Source organism: Bubalus bubalis, chromosome 6 (assembly GCF_019923935.1).
Source record: "Bubalus bubalis isolate 160015118507 breed Murrah chromosome 6, NDDB_SH_1, whole genome shotgun sequence".
In the NCBI taxonomy this organism is placed as follows: Eukaryota; Metazoa; Chordata; class Mammalia; order Artiodactyla; family Bovidae; genus Bubalus; species Bubalus bubalis.
In genome coordinates, this window is record NC_059162.1 from 85,524,677 (window position 1) to 85,547,582 (window position 22,906).

The 22,906-nt window shown below is 41.2% G+C and overlaps 1 protein-coding gene across 2 annotated transcripts in view; it reads left to right on the forward strand.

Moving 5' to 3' along the window:
• Positions 1 to 1,319: 1,319 nt before the first annotated feature.
• The window catches only part of LOC102411786 (cytochrome P450 2J2), a 39,927-nt gene continuing 18,340 nt past the window's right edge, over positions 1,320 to 22,906 (forward strand). For both annotated transcript variants that reach the window (XM_006048292.4, XM_025288599.3), the window contains exons 1-6: positions 1,320 to 1,602; positions 13,260 to 13,422; positions 16,198 to 16,347; positions 16,735 to 16,895; positions 18,859 to 19,035; positions 21,033 to 21,174. In XM_006048292.4, coding sequence (XP_006048354.4) covers positions 1,393 to 1,602; positions 13,260 to 13,422; positions 16,198 to 16,347; positions 16,735 to 16,895; positions 18,859 to 19,035; positions 21,033 to 21,174 — 1,003 coding nt within the window. In that variant the 5' untranslated portion in view covers positions 1,320 to 1,392. The remainder of the gene's footprint in view (positions 1,603 to 13,259; positions 13,423 to 16,197; positions 16,348 to 16,734; positions 16,896 to 18,858; positions 19,036 to 21,032; positions 21,175 to 22,906) is intronic.

A 22,906-nucleotide genomic window follows, 5' to 3' on the forward strand; every position in this document is an offset into this window, starting at 1 on the left:
CTTGAGGCTTCAGAGGAAGAATCTCACTAAGCAAACCAGTAAAAGACAAGGACTAAGACACCTCCCTCCAATGTGCATTAAACCCCTATTAAGGACTAGCCTCACTGTTAGAGCTGTGATGTAGTGCATCTTAACCTTCAAAAAAGTTACAAAGACAGGGCCTCCTTTACATGTGCTGCATGTAAACTGGATTCACTTATTCACCACATAATTCATAATTCAACTTCTGTTAGCAACTACACGATGAAATGACGGTATCTGCATAAATTTGTCAGAATTAAGCAATTCGTCTAAAGAAGGGGACTCAATACCTGGCAAGTAGCATGCACCCAAGAAGTATCACGTGCTGTTGTTTTCCTGATTATCAGGCACGGTTCCAACGCTTTGGTGAGACGGAGACTGAAAAACAGAGCTCAAATGTCCGCGGCCCTCTCTGAGATGCAGTGAAATCCTAAACCCAAGAGTCCTGATGCTCTCACAAAGAGAAAGTGAAAGTGAAGTCGCTCAGTCGTGCCTGACTCTTTGCGACCCCATGGACTGTAGCCTATCAGGCTCCTCAGTTCATGGAATTTTCCAGGCAAGAGTACTGGAGTGGGTTGCCATTTCCTTCTCCACGGGATATTCCCGACCCAGGGATTGAACCCAGGTCTCCCGCATTGCGGGCAGACACTACCGTCTGAGCCACCAGAGAAGTCCCTCACAAAGAGAAAGGCTCTCTAAATAGTAATAAAGTCTAGCCGGGCCTTTTCCAACACTTTTGCCGTTCTCCTAGGAACCTGGCCACAGGCACCTGGCGGGCGGTAGGAGGGCTAGATGGAGACACAGGGGAGTAGGGGCCCCGGTGGGGCGAGTTGAGGGGCAGGCAGAAGGCCGGGCCTGAGAAAGAGCCGGGAGCGTCGAGCAGATCAAGCTCTGCGGCAACCTAAAGGGGCAGACGGAGAAGGCAATGGCACCCCACTCCAGTACTTTTGCCTAGAAAATCCCATGGAAGGAGGAGCCTGGCAGGCTGCAGTCCATGGGGTCGCTAGAGTCAGACACGACTGACCGAGTTCCCTTTCACTTTTCACTTTCATGCATTGGAGAAGGAAATGGCAACCCACTCCAGTGTTCTTGCCTGGAGAATCCCAGGGACGGGAAGCCTGGTGGGCTGCCGTCTATGGGGTCGCACAGAGTCGGACACGACTTAAGCGACTTAGCAGCTGCAGCAGAGGGGCAGAGGGGCAGAAGGGCTGCGAGGCGGCAGCGAGGCGGAGCGGAGCTGCCGCCAGAGAGACCCGGCGGGGCGGGGCGGGGCGGGGCAGACTCGGAAGGAGGGCGGTTCTGGCAGCTTGGAGACAGAGTACCGCAGGGACCTCGGCCGACTCAGACCGCGAAAGGGGGACCGGCGCAGCCATGTTGGAGGCGTTGGGCTCCCTGGCGGCTGCCCTCTGGGCCGCGCTCCGTCCTGGCACTGTCCTGCTGGGGGCCGTCGTCTTTCTCCTCTTGACTGATCTCCTCAAAAGGCAGCGTCCAAAGAACTACCCGCCGGGGCCCCCGCGCCTGCCCTTCGTAGGCAACTTCTTCCAACTGGACTTTGAGCAGGGACACCTGTCGCTTCAGCGGGTAGGAGCGGGCGAAGGTGCCCGCGCGCCTCCCGACCCTGACCTGCGGGACAGGGGCCATTCCGGGTACCGAGGGCGGGAGGATGGGGGTTCTGAGGATGAAGCGGGCACCCGACTACACCCTGCTTTGAACCTCTCTCTTTTCCCCAGTGACTGGCATGATTACACCACCCGTAATTTCCCGGGGTGAAATATTGTTAACTGTTTACTGTTGAGTGTGTTAGATACAATGCGTTCTCTGTCACTTAACTGAAGGCCTTGTTACATACTATTGGGACTTTCTATTTATAATATGATCAGTTTATCTTTTTAATATCATTATCCTTGGGGGAAAAAATCCCGTATCTTGCCACTCGGTAAAATGGTGATAAATACTATCTAAATCCTTACCGTTTTTCAACTGAATTGCTCCTAACTCCACAAGGACTGAGCCCCTCACATTTAGCCTCCTCACCCAGCGGTCCACACTCACTAATCATTTTTAAATGTCACTCCTTTGCTTAGATTTTGTTAGTGATCCCTGCTGCTTCCCAGAGTTCTTGTTCCTTAGGGAGCTACTTGAGGAAAGCATGGCAATCCACTCTAGTACTCTTGCCTGGAGAATCCTATGGAGAGAGGAGCCTGGCAGCCTACAATCCATGGGGTCACACAGAGTTGGACAGGACTGAAGCGACTTGGCACACAAGATCCCGGGAGCTACTTGGAACCCTTCTTGTAACCTCTTTCCGTTTCTTTATAATCATCTCCCATCTGCTGCTGCTGCTGCTAAGTCACTTCAGTCGTGTCCGACTCTGTGCGACCCCATAAATGGCAGCCCACCGGTTCGCCGTCCCTGGGATTTTCCAGGCAAGAACACTGGAGTGGGTTGCCATTTCTTTCTCCAATGCATGAAAGTGAAAAGTGAAAGTGAAGTCGCTCAGTCATGTCCGACTCTTAGCGACCCCATGGACTGCAGCCCACCAGGCTCCTCTGTCCATGGGATTTTCCAGGCAAGAGTACTGGAGTGGGGTACCATTGCCTTCTCCGCATCTCCCATCAGGGCTCCCTAATTGTGGCCATTCTGAATTCCTTAATATTTCCTCCAACATAAAAGCACTTTCTCAAGCACCTTCAGCTGCTTCCCTGCCTCTCATCACAGTGCTGACAGACAGCACTGTGGTAGATGGTTGTGAACATTAAATAAAACAGTGAATGGTCAATACTAACACCGCTTATTATAGGTTCCCAACAAATAACAGTTCCCCTTGAATGCCTGGAGCACTTTAAACACAAGTTTGTAATACAAACTCAAGTTCAGATGGAGAAGGTTTTTATCAACTTTCTGGAAGAAACACACAATTGGTACCGGTTAAGTGACTGGATTTGTCTCCAGAATTTTAAAGCTTGTCTCCTTAACCTGTCAGTTCAGTTCAGTTGCTCAGTCATTTCCAACTCTTTGCGACCCCCATGGACTGCAGCATGCTAGGCTTCACCAACTCCTGGAGCTTGCTCAAATTCATGTCCATCGAGTGGGTGATGTCATCCACCCATCTCATCCTCTGTCACCCCTCTCCTCCTGCCTTCAATCTTTCCCAGCATTAGGGTCTTTTCTAAGGAGTCTAACCCTGTACCTTTGTTTAATAAATATGTTATATAACTTCCAAGTATTGGGAGATTTTCCTGTTTTCTTTCTGTTAATGATTTCCAGTTGGAGTCCATTATGGTCAGAGAACATATGATTTCAACTTTGAAAAAATTATGTTAAAGTTGACCCAAAATAGAGTCCATACATACTTGAAAAATAATGTATTCTGCTCTTGAGTGAAATGTTCTGTACTATATGTCAGTTAGACCTTATTAGATGAATCAGTTGTTTAGTGCTCCTGAACCCTTGTTGACTTCTTAGCTACTAATTCTATCAATTACTAGGAGAGGCTTGTTAAAGTCTGCAACTTATAATTAAAGGTTTCTCTGTGTATCTATTCAGTTCTGGTAGTTTTCTTGTATGTGTTTCACAGCTCTTTTATTTGGCACATATGCACTAAAATTGTTATGTCATCTTTGTGAATTTGTTATCTTCTTATTAGGTAATGTCCCTCTTTTTCTCTGGTAATTTTCTTTCCCTGAATTTTACTTTATCTGATATAGTATAGCCACACCAGCTCTCAGCTCTCTTTTGATTAATATTTGCATAGTATATGCTTCTCTATTTATTTACTTTTAACCTACTTATATCATTCTATTTGAAACACATAGGTAGGTAAATTTTTGTTCATGCTTCTAATATCAAACATTTAATTGGTGAGTTTAGATCATTTATATTTAATGTAATTATTGATTTGTTAAAACTTAAGTCTGCCAATTTATTATTTGTTTCCTATTTTTCACTTTGTTTTTTCGCTCATCTTGTTTTTAACTCTTCGTTTTTTCTCCTTTCCTCTCTTCCTGTAGGTCACTTGAATATTTTTTTAGAACTCCATTTTCATTTATCTATAGTGTTTTTGAGTATGTTTCTTTGTATTGTTTTTTAAATGCTTGCTGTAAAGATTACATGCTATGCATACATAACTTTTTGCAGTAAGTATCAATGGTTTATCACTTCAGGTGGCATACACACACCTTAAAACTCTTTAGGTCCCTTTACCTTCCCCCACTTTATAATATATAAATTATCTTAAGTATTATCTCTATATACACTGAGAACCACCTCAGACAGTATTATAATTTTTCTTTAACTGTCAAACACAATGTGTTAAATTCAAGAAGATTAGTCCACTGTATTTACCCATTTCTCTGAATAACTTTCTTTAGCCATTCTTTTAGAACTGGTCTGCTGAAAAAAAAAATTAGCTTTCCTTCATCTAAGAATGTTTTTATTTCATCTTCATTTCTGAAGTATATTATCACTGGATATAGAATTCTTGGTTGACAGTTTTCTTTTATTAAACCCTTGAAAATGTAGTGCTACTTCTTTCTGGCCTAGGAACTAGGGTTCCTCATGAGAAATCTGCTGTAATTTGAACTGTTGTTCCCCATAAGTAATGAATTGTTTTCCTCTACATGCTTTGAAAGCTAGGTTTTCTTAGTTTTTAGATTTCAGAAATTTGATTATATGCCTTAGTGTTGAATTCTTTGGGTTTATTGGGTTCACTCACAACTTCTTGCCTCAGTCAGTTTTAGTAGTACCAAATTTGAGAATTTTTCAGCCTTTATTCCTTCAAATATTTTTTCAAGTCCATGTTTTTTCCTTCTTGTACTCTTTGGCACTGATGATGCAAATGATAGATCTTCTCCTATTCTAACATCAGTCCCTGAAGCTCAGTTTTTTATCTCTTCTCAGTCTATTTTCTCTGTATTGTTCAGATTGGACACTTTCTGCTGATGTCTTCAGTTTCACTGATTATCCTGTCATTACCATTTTGCCATTGAATTGCTCTAATGAGTTTTTGTTTAGTTATTGTTTTTCAATTCTAAAATTTCTTTTTTGTTCATATGTATATTTTCTGGCTCTTGGTTAAGATTTTCTATTTAAAATTTTTTCAAGAGTGTAATTGTTTATGGAAACATATTTTCAATAGCTGGTTTAAAATCTTTAATCAGTAATTACAGCATCTTTATCATCTCAGTATTGGTTTCAACTCATTCACTTTGAGATTTCTCTGGTTCTTGATAACATGAGTAATTGTGGACTATACTCTGGACATTTTGTGTATGTACATGACTCTGGATTCTATGTAAATCTTTTATTTTTGCGGATAGTCAACCTGCTTATGTTTAGAATGTTCACTTTTGAGAATTGTGGTTCAAGTGTCAATTTAGGTTATAAGGCCTTTGCAGTGCTGTATTGGTCTACTCCACTTATATATTGTTCACCTCAATAGGACTCTAACCCACATTCTCCTCAGTGCAGGCTGGAGAGAATGAGGATGGGGACAAAAGACTGGGGCCCCTCTGAGTAGGGTAGCCTCTTCCTTACTGCAGGGGGTGGGGAGAAGTCAGTAATCTAACCATATTATCTCCATGGAATATGGGTACCTCCTTATTTTTGTAGAGTTGTAGAAATCAGGATTTTGCCCACTTACTTCTTCAAGGAGTCTCTTTTCTGCAGTTCAGGGGTGAGTTAGTTATAATTCAGCTTACAAACTCAGTAGGGGAGAAGTACTCCCTTGCTGTAGAGACAGGATGAAGGCAGGATGCAGAGACAGGATGAAGGCAAGTTTTCATGCATCTTTAGTACTGTAGCTTCCCATTAGGATGGGGGAGGGTTACAGCTCTTATGGTATTTGTCTCTGGAACAGGAAGGTAGAAAGGTTGAATATTCTGTCCTGGTGGACCACTGTTTATCTGGTTCATTTGCTACAAAGAACGGGACTTTATTTGTGTTAATTTTGTATGTGCTAGTTAGTATCATGATGCTGAGGAGGAGTAAAATGGGATGCTTTTACTCACTTTTGTCTGAAATCAGAAACTTGATCTGTGCCCTTGTTTTACTATTAAGATAGATATGACTGGAGAGGTTAAATGATTTGCCTCATATCATAAAACTGGCCAGGGATCATACTGAGCCTAGGGCCTTATGTCTGGCAAAAGATTTTTAATCAGAAGTGTTGTTTTATTTTATATAAGTTTGCAATTAAATATTTCTAGTTGTAAAAAATAGAGTTTAAATAATGTGATTTGGCTGTAATTAAATTTGCATTCAAGCAGTTTGGAAACATTAAGCACCTGTCATTATCTATCATTACCTATATATCTTTACTTACCTATCTACCAGTACCTATCATTAACTATCTGCTGTAATATTAACAGGGCTTTGCAGGTGGCTCAGTGGTAAAGAATCTGCCTGCCAACGCAGGAGCCACAGGAGATGTGGGTTCAATTCCTGGGTTGGGAAGATCCCCTGGAAGAGGAAATGGCAACCCACTCCAGTATTCTTGCCTGGAAAATCTCATGGACAGAAGAGCCTGGTAGGCTGCAGTCCAGGGGTTGCAAAGAGTTGGACACAACTGAGTAACATAGCAGGCACTTAACACTGACTAGCTGCTAGGTCTTGTATGTGGATTCATTTTCATTTAATCTTCACAAAAGGCACACAAGTTAGAAATCTTTTGATGTTTCCATTTTACCACTGAGGAAACAGGCTGAAAATAGTAAAGCAGTTAGCCTAAGTTATTCAGCATAGGTCATGGCCAAATAAGGCCTTGGACACATGATTATTTGACTCATATATTTATTCTCTACTGATGCTATCTGACTTTTCATGCTATAGCTAGAGGATAATTGACTTACTCATGGGTTCATTTATGCAACAGACATTTATGAAGTGCTTATCATATGATAGGCACAGTACAAGACAGTGTATGATTAAATGTGTGGTATAACCTTTGTGGTAAACCAGGTGAGATGTCATTATATGGGATCACTATGAATGGGAAGCAATGGGGATAGCTTCTATAGAATGTTAAATTTGGCTGAACTGGAAAGGAATCTTAGGCAAGAGGTTATATGGAGTAAAGTAGACAGGAGATTTTTAAATGGGGGAAGTGACATCAGGTAAAATGAAGTGAGAAGGCAGTGAAGAAACTGGCCAATTTATATGGCATGATGGGAACCATGAACCACTCTTATTTTTTCTCCTTTTTCTAAACTTCCTGTACCACAGCTGCATGGCTTATTGTAGGGGCATATTTTTAAGTAAGAGAAAATCTTATTGGACTGAATTGGGAGAACCGTAGATAAGGTGAATAAATGTATTAGTGAGGATATACATGGAGCTGCTTGTAATAAAAAAGGCCCCAAAATACAGTCGTCTAAAAAAAAAAAAAAAAGATTGGAATTTATCTCTCTCACACAAGTAAGTTCAGCTATAGGCCAGAAGACCAGGATTGGAAGACTGCTTTGTACCACAAGGTCATCTAAAAACCACAGTTCCTTCTATCTTATTGTTCTTGTCCTACAACATCAGTATGCATAAGGTCCATTCCATGGAAAGGAAAAGTGGGAGGTGGTGAGAAGCAACCTTCTTTTAAGAGCATAACCCAGAAGATGCACATATCACCACTGCTCCCATTGTCAGGTGTCTCACTGGCCACACCTGGAGAAGCTTGGACATGTGGGTTTTAATTGGGATGTCATGTGGCCAACTAATCTTTAGGGAGTCTGTCACTCAGAAGAAGAGAGATAATATCTTCATGCTTTCATTTAAAGATGAGACAGTGAGTTATAAAGAGCCCAATTTTATACCCATCAGCTGTGCTGTCTATCTCCTTGCCTCTTTTTCCAAAAACAAAGAATGCATTATAGGATTATTGTAAGAACCTAATAAGTTCATGAATATCAGTTTATTGCCAAGGTGCTTCGTGCATAGTTGATGCTTCTTCCTATATCTACCACCCAACCCCACCTTCTTCAAAAACTTATGGTAACAAACTCAAGGAAAAACCAGTCACTGGCTGCATACCAGGCATCACTTGTCTGGCCTGATTGCTGTATGGGCTCCATCAATCTACTCTCTGGCCACTTCCCCTCCATTCCTTTGTCCAGATCTAACCAGAGTCATTTTGCTAAAACACACTGTCAAATATATCAATAACAATAAATAATTGTATTATTTATTTTAGTATTGTGGTTACTTATCACCACCATCCCAAAGATGGAAACTAATAATAGCCCCCATTTTATAGATTTGAAAACTGGGACAGAGAGAAGGTAAATAACTAAAGCAAAAACCACATAGAAAGTAACAAGCAGAAGCTGGATACAGGTTTGTATAACTTCAAAATCCAGGTTCTTAAGCATTCACTGCCCTTACCTCTCATTCAGTTTTCTGCTGCTGCTGCTAAGTTGCTTCAGTCGTGTCCGACTCTGTGCGACCCAATATACTGCAGCCCACTAGGCTCCTCTGTCCCTGGGATTCTCCAGGCAAGAATACTGGAGTGGGTTGCCATTTCCTTCTCCAATGCACGAAAGTGAAAAGTGAAAGTGAAGTCGCTCAGTCGTGCCCGACTCTTCGCAACCCCATGGACTGCAGCCTACCAGGCTCCCCCATCCGTGGGATTTTCCAGGCAAGAATACTGGAGTGGGGTGCCATTGCCTTCTCCGCATTCAGTTTTCTAGCTAGAAACAAAACAAGATCCAAATTATTTCACTTGACATTAAGATATCCTTGGTCTATTTCGCAGTACCTTGTCAGGCTTGTTTCCCCTCTTCCTACATAAACAAAAAGGTGTTTGTTGGTTTGTTTCCAGGAACATATGCTAGTCTTCGGTCCCCTTATGTGTTCCCTACTTTTCCCCATTTGATAATTTATTGTATAGAATGGTAACACTAAGTAGAACTGTTTACTTATCTGTATGCTCCATTAGATTGGGGGCATCTTAAACTTCAGGGCCTATACCCCCAGCAACGGGCTTTGACCTACCATAGGGTTAGTGCACTTTAATGAACCTATACTGTATTCAGAAAAGAGAGCTCACTTGTTCCTGAAAGCCGTTTCCCTGTCTTTGCATTTGTGTATGCCGTTCCCACAGTCTAAAATCTTTGCCTTCACAATACATGTCCTTTTGCCAGCACCCTGACCTTCATTTACAGTCTGGCCCAAATATCGTCCTCTTGGACACTTTCTCCCATATCTTGAGTGGAAATTGTTCTCCTCTTTCAATAGCTTCATGCCCCTTTCCCCAAAATGGTAACATATATCATCTTCTTCTATGCATTAGTTTTTTTCTGCAGTCAGCCTTCCCCAGGAGGCTTTGACACTTCAGGAAAACACCATAGCATAGTGATCTGTGTATTGACCCCACATATAACATAGCAATGTCAGAAGGTGTCTGACAACTCCAAACCGGTTCATAAAAACCTGTTGGATTGAACTTGATTTTGATTTCCACAGGCTGTTCTCAGAAACCTAATATAATCCCAAGAACTACCAGTTAGACCAGTATTTTTAGCAGGAGTTTGTGGACCTCAGGGGACTGGTGAACTGCATTTATGCATAAATGTATTCACATGTACAGGATTTTCCTTTACCAGATCCATGACATACTCTATATTCAAATGATTTTATTGCTTAAAAAATTGTATAAAATGCCATGAAGTTTTATTTCCTATGTCCTTAGGTTTCTCTTTTGTGCTTTATTGGATAGAAGCACTTTTTAATTATAAAAGCAATACAAATACATTGAGTGACACATTTTAAAATATAATTTAATAAGTAAGAGAGAATCTTAGTCCTCCTTGTGTCCAGCCCCCTCCAAACACACACACACACACACACACACACACACACACACACACTTGCCAGTGAGTGTTAGGGCAACAAACACTGTCACTGCTAGTGGGTGTAAGAATTGGTGCACTCTTCCCTTTTTTTCCTTTTCTCTTTTTGTGTCTTCGTCTGTTGGTTTTTGGGTTTAAGAACTTAGATAAAGTAGTATTTTCCTCAACTTTATATTTCATGGTTCAGTGTCTTGTCTCACTAACTCAACACTTCTAATTTTTTGTCCTAAACATGTATTTTGCTCCATTTTATTATTTAAGTGCTTAATCTTACATGTGGGAACTTTATCCTTCATATGAAATTTCCTGTAACCTATCACTTTTATTTGCCTCTTATAGCTACTGTGCCATTCCTTTTCTGTTTATTTTTCTGTTTTCATTCCTTAAGCCTGTTTTAGACTCCTGAACCATCTTTTTTACACTTTTTTACACTGCTGTGTTAATTTCTACTATACAGCAGAGTGATTCAGTTTATATATATATATATATATATATATATATATATACACTTATTTATATATATGTATTCTTTGTGATGTTCTTTTTCACAATGGTGTATCACAGAATACTGAGTATGGTTCCCTGTGTTATACTGCAGGACCTCGTTGTTTTTCCACCCTATGTATAATAGTTTGCATCTGCTGATGGTAAATTCCCACTCCGTCTGTCTCCCATGCCCCACCGCTGCAACCACACATCTGTTCTCTGTGTCCCTGTCTGTCTCTGTTTTGTAGACAGCTTCATTTACGTTATATTTTAGATTCCACATATAAGTGATACCATATGGCATTTGTCTTTTTCTAACTTAGTTCACTTAGTACAATATTCTCTAGGTCCATCCATGTTGCCACAAACGGCATTATTTCATTCTTTTTATGACTGAGCGGTATTTCGTCTTATATATGTACCACCTTTTCTTTAGCCATTCATCTGCCGATGGACATCTAGGTTATTTCCATGTCTCAGCAATTGTGAATAGAGCTGCTGTGAACATGTATGTATTGTTTTGAATTATGGTTATGTCCAAAAGTATGACAGGAGTAGGATTGCTGGGTCACAGGGCAACACTATGTTTTGTTTTTTAAGGAACCGCTGTACTGTTTTCCATAGTGACTGGACCTTCTTACATCCCCACCAACAGTGTAGGAGACCAACAACCTTATTTTTAACCTCTTTTTTCCCTTATACTGTTCCTTTCTTAACAACTTGTTTATTGTTGTACATTGAAGTGTATTCTCTATCTTACAAAATCTCAGATGACACTGGGACTTACGTTTACCTCCAAGTAAAGCCATTGGCACAGTGACTGGCATGGTTATGTAAGGATTGGTAGACATCACCATCATTGGTACCAGGACTGCAGGAGGTCATTTGATGTATTCACGTTTACACTGTTGATCACACCATAAAAATGTTTGATCTAGTTCTGCTGGACTAGAAATATACTTGGGCAGAAAGTTCTAAGTGATAGAACTCTGTAGAAGTTCATTTCAGTAAACACTAATGGAATGCCTAATCCCTTCCAAGAACAAGCTGAGGTTCCAGATTGTATCCATTGTCAGTAAGGAGTTCTTTAGTTTAAACTGAGATTTTCAGCCATTCCAAAAATATTTTTACTGTATATTCTAAAATAGTCAAGAAATCCTTTCTAAAGTAAAACCTAAGAAGTTCATCCAGGCATTCAGCACAATGAAATAAAATGTCTTGATTTAAGAGACCCATTCCTGCCATTTTTTAGAACAAAGACATGTACTTTAAAGCCAGACCAGACTGAGATGGAATCCTGGCTCTTCTCTTTATAACAAGACAGACTTACTGTGCTGGTAATGAGCAAACACGGCTGGAAGACTCTGGACCAAAAGAACGATGGAAGGATTGAGTTCAGCCTTGGCCTTTAACATGGGAGCAGGGTGTAGAATGAGACTAAATCCATGGTATCTGCTTTGATGGGCCAGTGGGGTCCAGGGCATTTAGAGTGACATGGGGGAGCATCAGTCATGGCAGGTGGGGAGATGGGGCCATAGACACCTGGAGGGAACACGTGCTTCTGTTTGATACCACAGCCTGCAGCAGGACGCAGCCCTGCACACTGGGGGCAGAGGCAGGGCCTATCTAGATTGCTGTCGTGAGTAAACATATCAGGGAAGACATTGATTAATGACTGTTGACTGCAGTCCAAATCATATTTGCACATACCTGCACATTTGTGTACACTCCTGACCCACTCACCCACTCTTCCATTCTCTCTCTCTCCCCTCCCCCCAGATCCCTCACCCTCAGTCTCACATTCTTTCTCTCACATCCACCAAACTCTAAGTTCCTATCACCATCTCAGGTCCATGGCTTTGTCCTTAAATCTTACATAATGCCTGGAAAATTTCACCAACGTGCAATAGCTTTGCAACCTTGGCTAAGTTACTTCTTGCTGAAAGACAAGGAAAATCATTACTGCCACAGGGCAGTTGTAGGTTAAATGAGATAAAACATGAAAGGTGGTTATCATGGCACCCAGTAGATGTGGTTGTCTGTGACCACCAGGGCCTTTCTCCCGACATCATCCCTGTGCTCTTGTCCTATCTTTCACCATGAACAAGCACACCCACATCCCTTTGCACACAGAGCCCATTCATTCCCCAGAGACTCGAGTGGCTATCTGCCAGGGACCAGGGAACAAAGTGCCTTTCACATTTCTGTTCTCATTTTTCTCCATAGAATCCTTTGAGGGAAAGAATTATTTTCTCACTTTAATGCAACTGGGGAACTGAGGAACTGGGCAACTGGGGAACTGAGACTCAAAAAGAAAAAAAAAACTAAGCAATTTTCCCTGGAGCTCACAGCTAGTCAGCCACAGAGTTAAGACTTACACTCAGCTCCAGAATCAGTGTGCTCTTCTCCCAGCTTTATGATGAATTTTCTGTCACCTAAAACATGTTGAGGAAAAGGACATTCTCTCATGCAGATGTGATTTACTAAGAAGTCCATCTTCACTAACCACATCTCTGCCTTCTCTGGTAAGGCGCATGGGCTGAATTCTGCCCTTTACTAGACACGGAGATACTTGAGGTTAGATACCTTGTTTATCTTGTTAAATCTTTATGCCTGATTCTCAGGACAAATGGCAGATACTCAATTCAAGGAAGTCGAACATATGAATGAATGTTTATAAGGAATGTCCACGTCCTATAGTGGATTCTACCAGAGGCTAGTTGAGGAGAGGAGAATTGGAAACAGAAACATCCCCATCAAACCTGGGTGCATAACATGGATGCGCGCGCGCGCGCACACACACACACACACACACACCCTTCCTGTCCCCATCCAAGCTCCCACAGCCACACATACTCTACATTCCATGACACACAGACATGCACATATTCTATGACTATTTTTACTATTTTTTAGTTTGTGAAGAAATACGGGAACCTTTTTAGCCTGGAATTCGGTGACTTGCCTTCAGTTGTTATAACTGGATTGCCCTTAATCAAAGAAGTCCTTGTCTACCAGGACCAAAACTTTGTGAACCGCCCCGTAAGCCCTATTCGAGAACGTGTTTTTAAGAAAAATGGTAAGTTTCTTGACTAATATAAGATGTGTACGTTTGATATTCTTATAGTCTGTGAAGGGTACTTTTGTTTTTGTAATTCTCCAACACTCCCAGGGACTAGGCCCCTCATAAGTTCCTGCCCCTTAAGGAAGCTGAGTGCCTGCATTTCCCTGTTGAAGGTACCTCCTCAGGGCCCCTGGCAGGGTCCACCCTAATGTCAGGGATTTGGGAAAAGCGACATCACCTGAATGAACTCACTCTGGATGCTTAGATAAATAAATATCCTCATTCACTCAGTGATGTGATGTGTTTTTTAAGCAGAGGAAAGGCAATGAATTCTCAGGCTCTCTTTCTCCACTCAGATCTCTTCCCCTAGGAAAATGGATGTGGATCAGCTTCCTCCTCCTCTTGATTATGCGATCCCTTCTTGCCTCTCGCTTCTTGTGATCTGCTGTTACGGTTGTGCCTTACAAGATATCTCGAGCGTTCCATTTTTGTTAGAAGGGTTTGGGGTTTCCCTGGTGGCTCAGTGGTAAAGAATCTGCCTGCCAGTGTAGGAGACATGGATTCTTCTGGGAAGATCCCACATACCGCAGAGCAGCTAAGCCTGTGCACCACAAATACAGAAGCTGTGCTCCGCAAAAAGAGAAACCACCACAGTGAGAAGCCGGTTCACTGCATCTAGAGAGCAGCCCCTGCTTGTCCCAGCTAGACAAAAGCCCACAGCAGTGAAGACCCAGCAGAGCCATAAATAAGTAAAATCATTGAAACGAAAAAAGACGGGTTTAGCATAAATACTTAAAATGATTATTAAATTTACAAGTTTAAAAATCTAAATGAAAAACTCAATATTCTACGAAAGCACCATATTATTAGGTGCTTCTCAATTTCTCTTTGAAATATTTTACCCATTAACTCTACATGCATTCACTGTGTTTATTTGCCACATGAAGCCTGGTGGTCTGCACCAGTGACAGAACAGTGAGGAGAATGACAAAGTCCTTATTTTTCTGTAACTTACATTTCATTCAGAAAAACAGTATCAGTTACTCTAACAATTTAAGACCTTAGTGTTATGAAGATAAGAGTGCAATGTACTTCTTAGGAGTGCCTAATATCCTGAGACTTAGGTAAAGCTAACACGGTGACAGTTAATATCATAAAGTGAAAAAACTATCAGGTGGAGGGAATGGAGTATGAAAAGTCTCTGAGGTGGGAAGAAGGACACTGAACTGGAGGAACTGAAAGGTGACCAGTGTTGCCGCACAGGGATTAAATGGAGATGAAGCTGCTGAGTTCGAACAGGAATAGTTCATGCAAGTTAAGGATGTTGCTTTTTATCCTAATAACAATGGAAGCTCCTGCATGGTTTCAGTATAGAAAGGGATCATCATACTTACATGGTACATTTTAAAGACTTCTCAAAGCTATAATGTGAAGAATGGAATAAAGGGAGCAAGAGACTATTGCAGCATTTTAGGTGAGAAGAGATGGTGGCCTGGACTAGGGAGGTGGAGAGAAATGGCACTCCAACAGGTTAGACCAGGAGAGTAACTGTGAAGATACATGTATTTAAGTTTCTCAGGAGGAAAATCCGATAGGACATGATGACCCAGACAGAGGGAGAATGAGGTGTTGAGGTAGACACCCAAATGGGTAGGTAAAGGAAAGAAGGGACATGTGGAAGAGGACAAAGTGTTGGCTGGCCTGAAGAGTTGTATAGAGCAAATAATGAATTCAGTTATAGATATGCTAGTGTGAAATGCATTTAAATCTGCAGAGTCAAGCAGATACTCATATATGTGTCTAGTGCTGAGGGACAGAAATAGATACTAACTATCAGTAGATTTCACTTAAAATTTTAGGAACTAATGAGATTTCCCCCAAAATGGAATATAGATAAAGAGAAAAGACTTCAGACCTAGTCTTGAAGAGCTCCATCATTTCAAAATTCAATAGAAGATGAATTAACAAAAGATACAGGAATTTCTCTGTGGTCAGAGATTAAAGGAGGGAAATCTAGAGAGTGTGGTGTCCTGGACACCATTGGAAGAGAGTGTTTCAAGAAAGAAGCGTCTCATGCTGATGACACATGGTGGTGAGGCTGAAAAGGGTCCTGGGCTGGACAGCAGGGAAGGTCATGTCCTTGTCGTGGGGGAGGCCAAAGTCAGGTATAAGAGTGAGTTGAAGGGTACTCTGGAAGTAAAGAAATGAAAGGATGGTGACCTCCCCTGTGTTATGAAATAGATGATCATTTATTGAACACACAAAGATGGATTGTTTTCCTCTGCCTGTGTTGTCCACTCTGCATAGATTTTTCACTCTTCCATGCTTTCTTGAGTGATTCATTTATTTTCAAGGCCTGGTTCAGATAAGACCTCACCTAAAGGACTTACCTTGTGAATATGGATTTTGTCTAATCCACAAGTGCACTTTTAGTATGTTGTATGATACAAATATTTACATATATTTGTATGACAAGTCATCAGAAATGGACTTTGGAGTCAGACAGACTTGAATTTCAATCCTGTTCAGTTGCTTGCTAACTCTGTGACATTGCAGAGTTTATTTTATCTCTTACACCTCAGTTTCCTTTTCAATAATGCATTAAAAATGCTAAAAGGTCTGTCATTATGAGTAGTCAGTAAATGCTAGCCATTGTATCCATTGCTTTGGGATTATTTCTCTGAATAGTTTCAAACACCTTAAAGCCCTTGCCCTTCCTTCCATCTGATACATTGTTCCTCATGGGTCTTGTTGACTTTCTTTTCATAATGTTGGCTTTCTTTTTCCCAGGCTTGATCATGTCCAATGGCCACATATGGAAAGAGCAAAGAAGGTTCTCCCTGACAGCTCTGAGGAACTTTGGTTTAGGAAGGAAGAGCTTAGAGGAACGCATACAGGAAGAAGTTGCCTACCTCATCCAGGCAATAGGAGAGGAGAAAGGTGAGCAGGTCCTAGGACAGGTACAGGGACTGTGGTTCATGTTTTCACTAACCAGATGCTCATCAATACCTACATTTCTGTCCTAAGCCCAGGACTGTGTTGGGTGATTAGGCGATAACAGTGAACAGCTAACCATGAACTGCCATTATGGAGCTTGAGTGTTAAGAAGAAGATGGATATAAAACTCACTATTGGTTTTAAATCCTGGTCATCAATTTGACTTCCAGGCATTGGCTGAGTACTTGCTGTGTGTCAGACCTATGTAGGGTGCTGGGACCACAGTTTCAGATATAATTCTGTAGTCAGTGTGTTATATGCCACATAGAATATACAATGGAAAATAGGAACAAACCAATCTGAAGTCTCTATCTCTTCTTCTGCTTCCAGGACAGCCTTTCAACCCTCACTTCAAAATCAACAATGCTGTTTCCAATATTATTTGCTCCATCACCTTCGGGGAGCGGTTTGACTACCAGGATGATCAGTTCCAGAAGCTGCTGAGGCTGCTGGATGAGGTCACCTACTTAGAGACAACGGTGTGGTGCCAGGTGAGGCGGTTCTCACTTCCTACCTCGGAGAAGGACATTGAGCTGATGTCAGACAGAGATGTGTTCTTCCTTTTATTTTTTTCTTAAGTTAACACAACCGTTTAAAATTGACTTTGACAAACATGTCTGAAGTCAGTCTGTTGAATTTGATGTTTTATGTAACATTGATGAACATTGACTATAGACAAAGAGGGCTTCCCAGGTGGCTCAGTGGTTAAAAAAAAAAAAAAAAAAAAATCTACCTGCCATTGCAGGTGACGCTGAAGATGAATTGAGAAGATCCCCTAGAGGAGGAAATGGCAACCCACTCCAGTATTATTGCCTGGAGAATCCCATGGACAGAGGAGCCTGGCAGGCTACAGTCCATGGGTTCACAAAGAGTTAGATGCTACTGTTCATATATGCACTAATTACTGGAAAATTGAGTTCAGTAATGGGATTTCAGTGGATACCAGGCTGACTGTTCCCAAGGAATAAAAATCCTGGGAGGTTAGGAGGGAGCAATAGGGCAGGGGTAAAAAACATTTCTTAGAGATCCAAAGTAGACCAGGCACTTTGATGGACAACTATACATACTTTATCTCAGTTAATTAATTTTTTTACAACAGTTCTTTAAAGATGAAATGGATCATCCTGATGTATGCAAGCAGATATGGGAATGTGTAAACAAATCCACATAGTGTACCACTGGCTCTGTGTTAAGTGTGGTATGGCTCTCATGTCATTTGATCATGAAAATAACCTTTGCCCCCATTAGCAGCTAGTTTAGGTAGATACAGATCATATCATTATTACTACCATTAGCAAAGTACTATAGCTAGAAAGAAACAGACCTAATTGTCAAATGCATACCTATCACATTTGAAATCTAATCAACTTTCCATTACCTTATGCTATCTATTTTCTTTCATATTTTATTAGAAAAAATATATACAAAAACTACTGTATTTCAGTAAAAAATATTTTACCCACATGGAGCTTACCTCATAGTGAGGACAGACAAATAAATACACATATGTGTTTGCCATAGATATTTAGATACACAGGAATGTAGATACATAGTTAGATACATATACACAGATAAACATACATATTTTACAAATACACACAAATATATATACACACACAACTAATGACAATTGTCATGGAAAAATATAAAACAAAATAAAGGAATGGAAAGAGAGTTCCAGAAGTGCTGCTAATCGTAGGATCATCAGCTAAGATGGATCCAAATAGGTGACATTTGAGCAGCACATTAAGGAACTGGAGTTACACAGATTTCAGAGGAAAACCATTCTAGATGAAAGAAATAGCAACTACAAAGTCCTAAACAAGAACTTTTTTTTATGTTTGCACAGAGACCAATGGGGCTGGACTGGAAAGAGTAAGGGAGAGCAAGATGGCAGGGAGTCATAGGAGAGGAGGCGACAGGAGGGTGAGGGGCCAGATCATGTAGAACTCCCGGCCAGGAGAATGAGGTAGGATCTGTCTAAATGTCTTGGAAAGTCATTGTCGGATTGAGAGTCAGGAAGTGAAATGATCTCATTAAACTTTTAAATGATCTCTGTGGCAGCTCAGTGGAAGACGGGCTGAGAAGGGGGTTAGGGAGAACATCAGGAAACCTGCTGGAGGCTTACAGCATCCAGATAAAAAATGTTAGTACTTTGTACTAGGATGACAAAGCAGATGGAGTGGTGAAAATTGGTCTGAAGTGTCATGTTTTGGATGGAGGGTTGAAATGCTTTGCTGGAAGGGAAAGAAGAGGGTTGAGAAAGAGAAGAGTCAAGGTTGACTCAAAGGATTAAATTTAAGTAAATAAAAGAGATAGGAAAAGACTACGGTTTCCTGGACGTGTTGCTCAGTTGCTCTCATGTTCAACGCTTTGCAACCCCATGGACTTATCTTAAGAAGTAGAAAAACGTCACCCCTCTTTCCTCCATGACGGTTTTATTTGTTCCATCAGCTCTACAATGTCTTTCCAAGGATAATGAATTTCCTTCCGGGTCCACACCAAATGCTCTTCAGTAACTGGAGGAAACTGAAAATGTTTGTTGCCCGTATGATTGAAAACCACAAGAGAGACTGGAATCCTGCTGAAGCAAGAGACTTCATTGATGCTTATCTCCAGGAGACAGAAAAGGTGAGGAAACCTGAGTTTTTTTTCCTAAGTATTGTTCTTAAAGATCAAATGAAGGGATTCTAATATCTTATTGCTGGTGTAAGAAGTCACCACAAACTTGGTAGCTTAAAACAACCAACATTTATCAAGTCAAGGTGGGGGCAGTACTGGCTCTTTCAAGGCTCTAGGGAAGAAACTACTGATGGACTTTTCCAGAGTCTAGAGGCTGCCTTTACTCCTTGACTGACTCATGACCCCTTCCTCCATCTGCAAAGCCATCAATATAGCACTTTTTTCTGCCACCATCTTCACATCTGCTCTTTATGACTTTCTTGCCTCCCTCTTCTAAAGACTCTTGTGATTATATTGGGCCCACTGGGATAATCCAGGATAATTTTCCCATCAAGAGCCTTATTTCAATATATCTGTAGAATTTTGTCTGCCATATAAAATTCACAGATTCTAGAGTTAAGGACATAGACTTCTTTGTGGGTCATTATTCAGCCTACCACAGGGGAGGAAAAATAGAGGCAGTACTTCACAGAATGTAGGAATAACATTAACTCAAAATTGATGGGACAGTTAAAAATAAAGACAGAGGTTTATCAGTATTTGGCCTAAGGACTTTAGAAATACCAAATACTGCCTTTTCGTAATCCCTTCTCTACCCATATCCGAAGGACCTGTACATAAAAGGAAGAAAAAAGTATTATTTCAGTATTAGCTGGACCAATGCCCAGTCTCCTACCCCTTCCCCCAGCTCCCCATTGCAGAACACAGGTAAATCTGAGTCAGATGCGAGTTTAGCCTCAGATGAGAGAGACATTTGCCTTCCTCCCTCATCCCTATGTCATCCACTTTTCAATGTTACTATAGGAAAGAAGCAGGAAAAAAGCCAAATGGGATGTAAACCTTTGCCATAGTCATCCCTCTGGTAAACATATCACTGCATTGGTCTCATCATCTTTGACCCGTCAGATTATTCATTCCCAGAGTTGGCAGAATGGGTTTCTTTCCAACTCCTCTCTTGCTTCACTTTATTGTGATAACATTAATAGAAGCATTGATTTCTCTCATGAGGAGGAGACTTCACTTACTATAAGATATGCAGGTGTGGGACCACACAGGGAGGAACATTGATACATTCATGGAAGAAAGGTGGTAAAGATGCTGGAGTGCCATGAGGAATGACTGTTGGAATCAGAAAAGTTTAACCTAAAAGGAAAAGATTAATGGGGAGATATGAGAATTACTATGCTGCTGCTGCTAAGTCACTTCAGTCGTGTCCAACTGTGCGACCCCATAGAGGCAGCCCACCAGGCTTCCCCGTCCCTCAGATTCTCCAGGCAAGAACACTGGAGTGGGTTGCCATTGCCTTCTCCAATGCATGAAAGTGAAAAGTGAAAGTGAAGTCGCTCAGTTGTGTCCGACCCTCAGCGACCCCATGGACTGCAGCCTTCCAGGCTCCTCAGTCCATGGGATTTTCCAGGCAAGAGTACTGGAGTGGGGTGCCACTGCCTTCTCAGGAGAATTACTATACTTTAGAGAAATTCAGTTATTGTTTCTGTTATTGGTACAAACATTCGTTGAGAATTGCTGTGTGCCCTTTCCTACTCACATAATTCATAATTCCATCTTAAGAGGTGAGTATTGTTATGTCTGTTTTGTGGAACAGAAATCTGAAGCACAGAAAGGTTTGTTAACTTGCTCAAGTCATACAAATAGTGAATGGTGTCGCTAATATTGGAACTCAAGGCTGTTTGCCAGTGTAATAATAGATTCTGCCTAATTATGGGTGTAAAAAATTAGTTGTCTGTTTTGTCCACCAAAGCTAACAAAAGCTTTCAGCACTACGGGCAGTGATATTCCAGTAGTAAATCTCTGCCTCATGAGACAGCCAAAGGGAGAGTTATTTCTCCTGGGGCAGTCTCTCCTTCATGTTTTCTTTAGGATGAAACCCCGTGTGTTGTGGCAACTAAGAACCACCTGAATAAATCAATAATCACTGTGCTTTCTAGCATAAGGGTAATGCTGCTTCAAGTTTCCACGAAGAAAACCTTATCTACAATACCCTGGACCTCTTCTTTGCTGGAACAGAGACAACTTCAACCACCTTGCGCTGGGGTCTGCTCTACATGGCCCTGTACCCTGAAATCCAAGGTGAGCACGTCAGTGGGTGGGCCTCGGCTGGGTCAGAATGGGGCCTCCTCAAGAATATACAGTGGGGCAAAGAAGGTCTCTTCAGTAAGTGCTTCTGCGAAAACTGGACAGCTGCGTGTAAAAGAATGACATTACAACACTTCCTAACACCATACACAAAGATAAATCCAAAATGTATTAAAGACCTAAATGCAAGACCAGAAACTATAAAACTCTTAGAAGAAAACATAGGCAGAACACTCTATGACATAAATCACAACAAGATCCTCTATGATACACCTCCTAGAATAATGGAAATCAAAACAAAAATTTTAAAGTGGGACCTAATTAAACTTAAAAGCTTTTGCACAGCAAAGGAAACTATAAACAAGGTGAAAAGACAACCCTCAGGATGGGAAAAAATAATAGCAAATGAAACAACTGACAAAAGATTAATTTCAAAAATATATAAGCAGCTCATACAAATCAATAACAGAAAAGCAAAAACCCAATCAAAAAGTTGGCAAAAGACCTAAACAGACATTTTTCCAAAGAAGACATACAGATGGCTAACAAATACATGAAAAGATGGTCAACATCACTCATTATTAGAGAAATGCAAATCAAAACTATAATGAGATATCACCTCACACTGGTCAGAATGGCCCTCATTGAAAAATCTACAAACTATAAAAGCTGGAGAGGGTGTAGAGAAAAGGGAACCCTCTTGTGCTGTTGGTGGGAATGTAAATTGATACAACCACTATGGAGAACAGTATGGACACTACTTAAAAAACTAGGAATAAAACCACTATATGACCCAGCAGTCTCATCACTAGGCATATACCCTGGAGAAACCAAAATTGAACAAGACACATGTACACCAGGGTCCATTGCAGTTATATTACAACAGCTAGGACCTGGAAGCAACCTAGATGTCCATCAACAGATGAACAGATAAAGAAGCCGTGGTACATATATATAATGAAATATTACTCAGCAATAAAAAAGAATGCATTTGAGTCAGTCCTAATGAGGTGGATGAACCTAAAGCCTATTATACAGAGTGAAGTAAGTCAGAAAGAGAAAAATATCATTTACCAATGCATAGATATGGAATCTGGAAACCAGATGGTTCTGATGAACCTATTTGGAGAGCAGCAGTGGAGACACAGACATTGAGAACAGATTATGGGCATGGCTGGGAGGGGAGGAAGGAGAGGGTGGGAGATATGGAGAGAGTAACATGGAAATATAGAATACCATATGAAAATAGATACCCAATGTGAATTTGCGGCAAGACACAGGAAACTCAAACTGGGGCTGGGTAACAGCCTAGACGGATGGGACGGGAGGGAGGTGGGAGGAGTGTTCAGGTATGGGGGGACATGGGTAAACCTATGGCTAATTCATGTTGATGTTTGGTAGATACCAACACAATACTATAAAGCAATTATCCTTCAGTTAAAAATAAATAATTTTTTTAAAGGAAAAAAGAAAATAAGAATGGGGCCTCCTGGAGCACTGTCCAAAAGAAAGGCCAGAGGATAGCATGGTAGGATGGAGAGATGGGTAGGACTGGTGGACTTGAACGGGTGCCTTCTTCAGTTTTCTGCCAGAATTGGGATGGGTCCACATTACACAGATATAACAGAGAGCCCCTGCGCTCAGTAAACTCACTGTCCAGTGGGGAAAACAGTGAAGCCCACTGACATTGAGGTGAGTTCCAGGAAGGAGCTCCACTCCACTCACA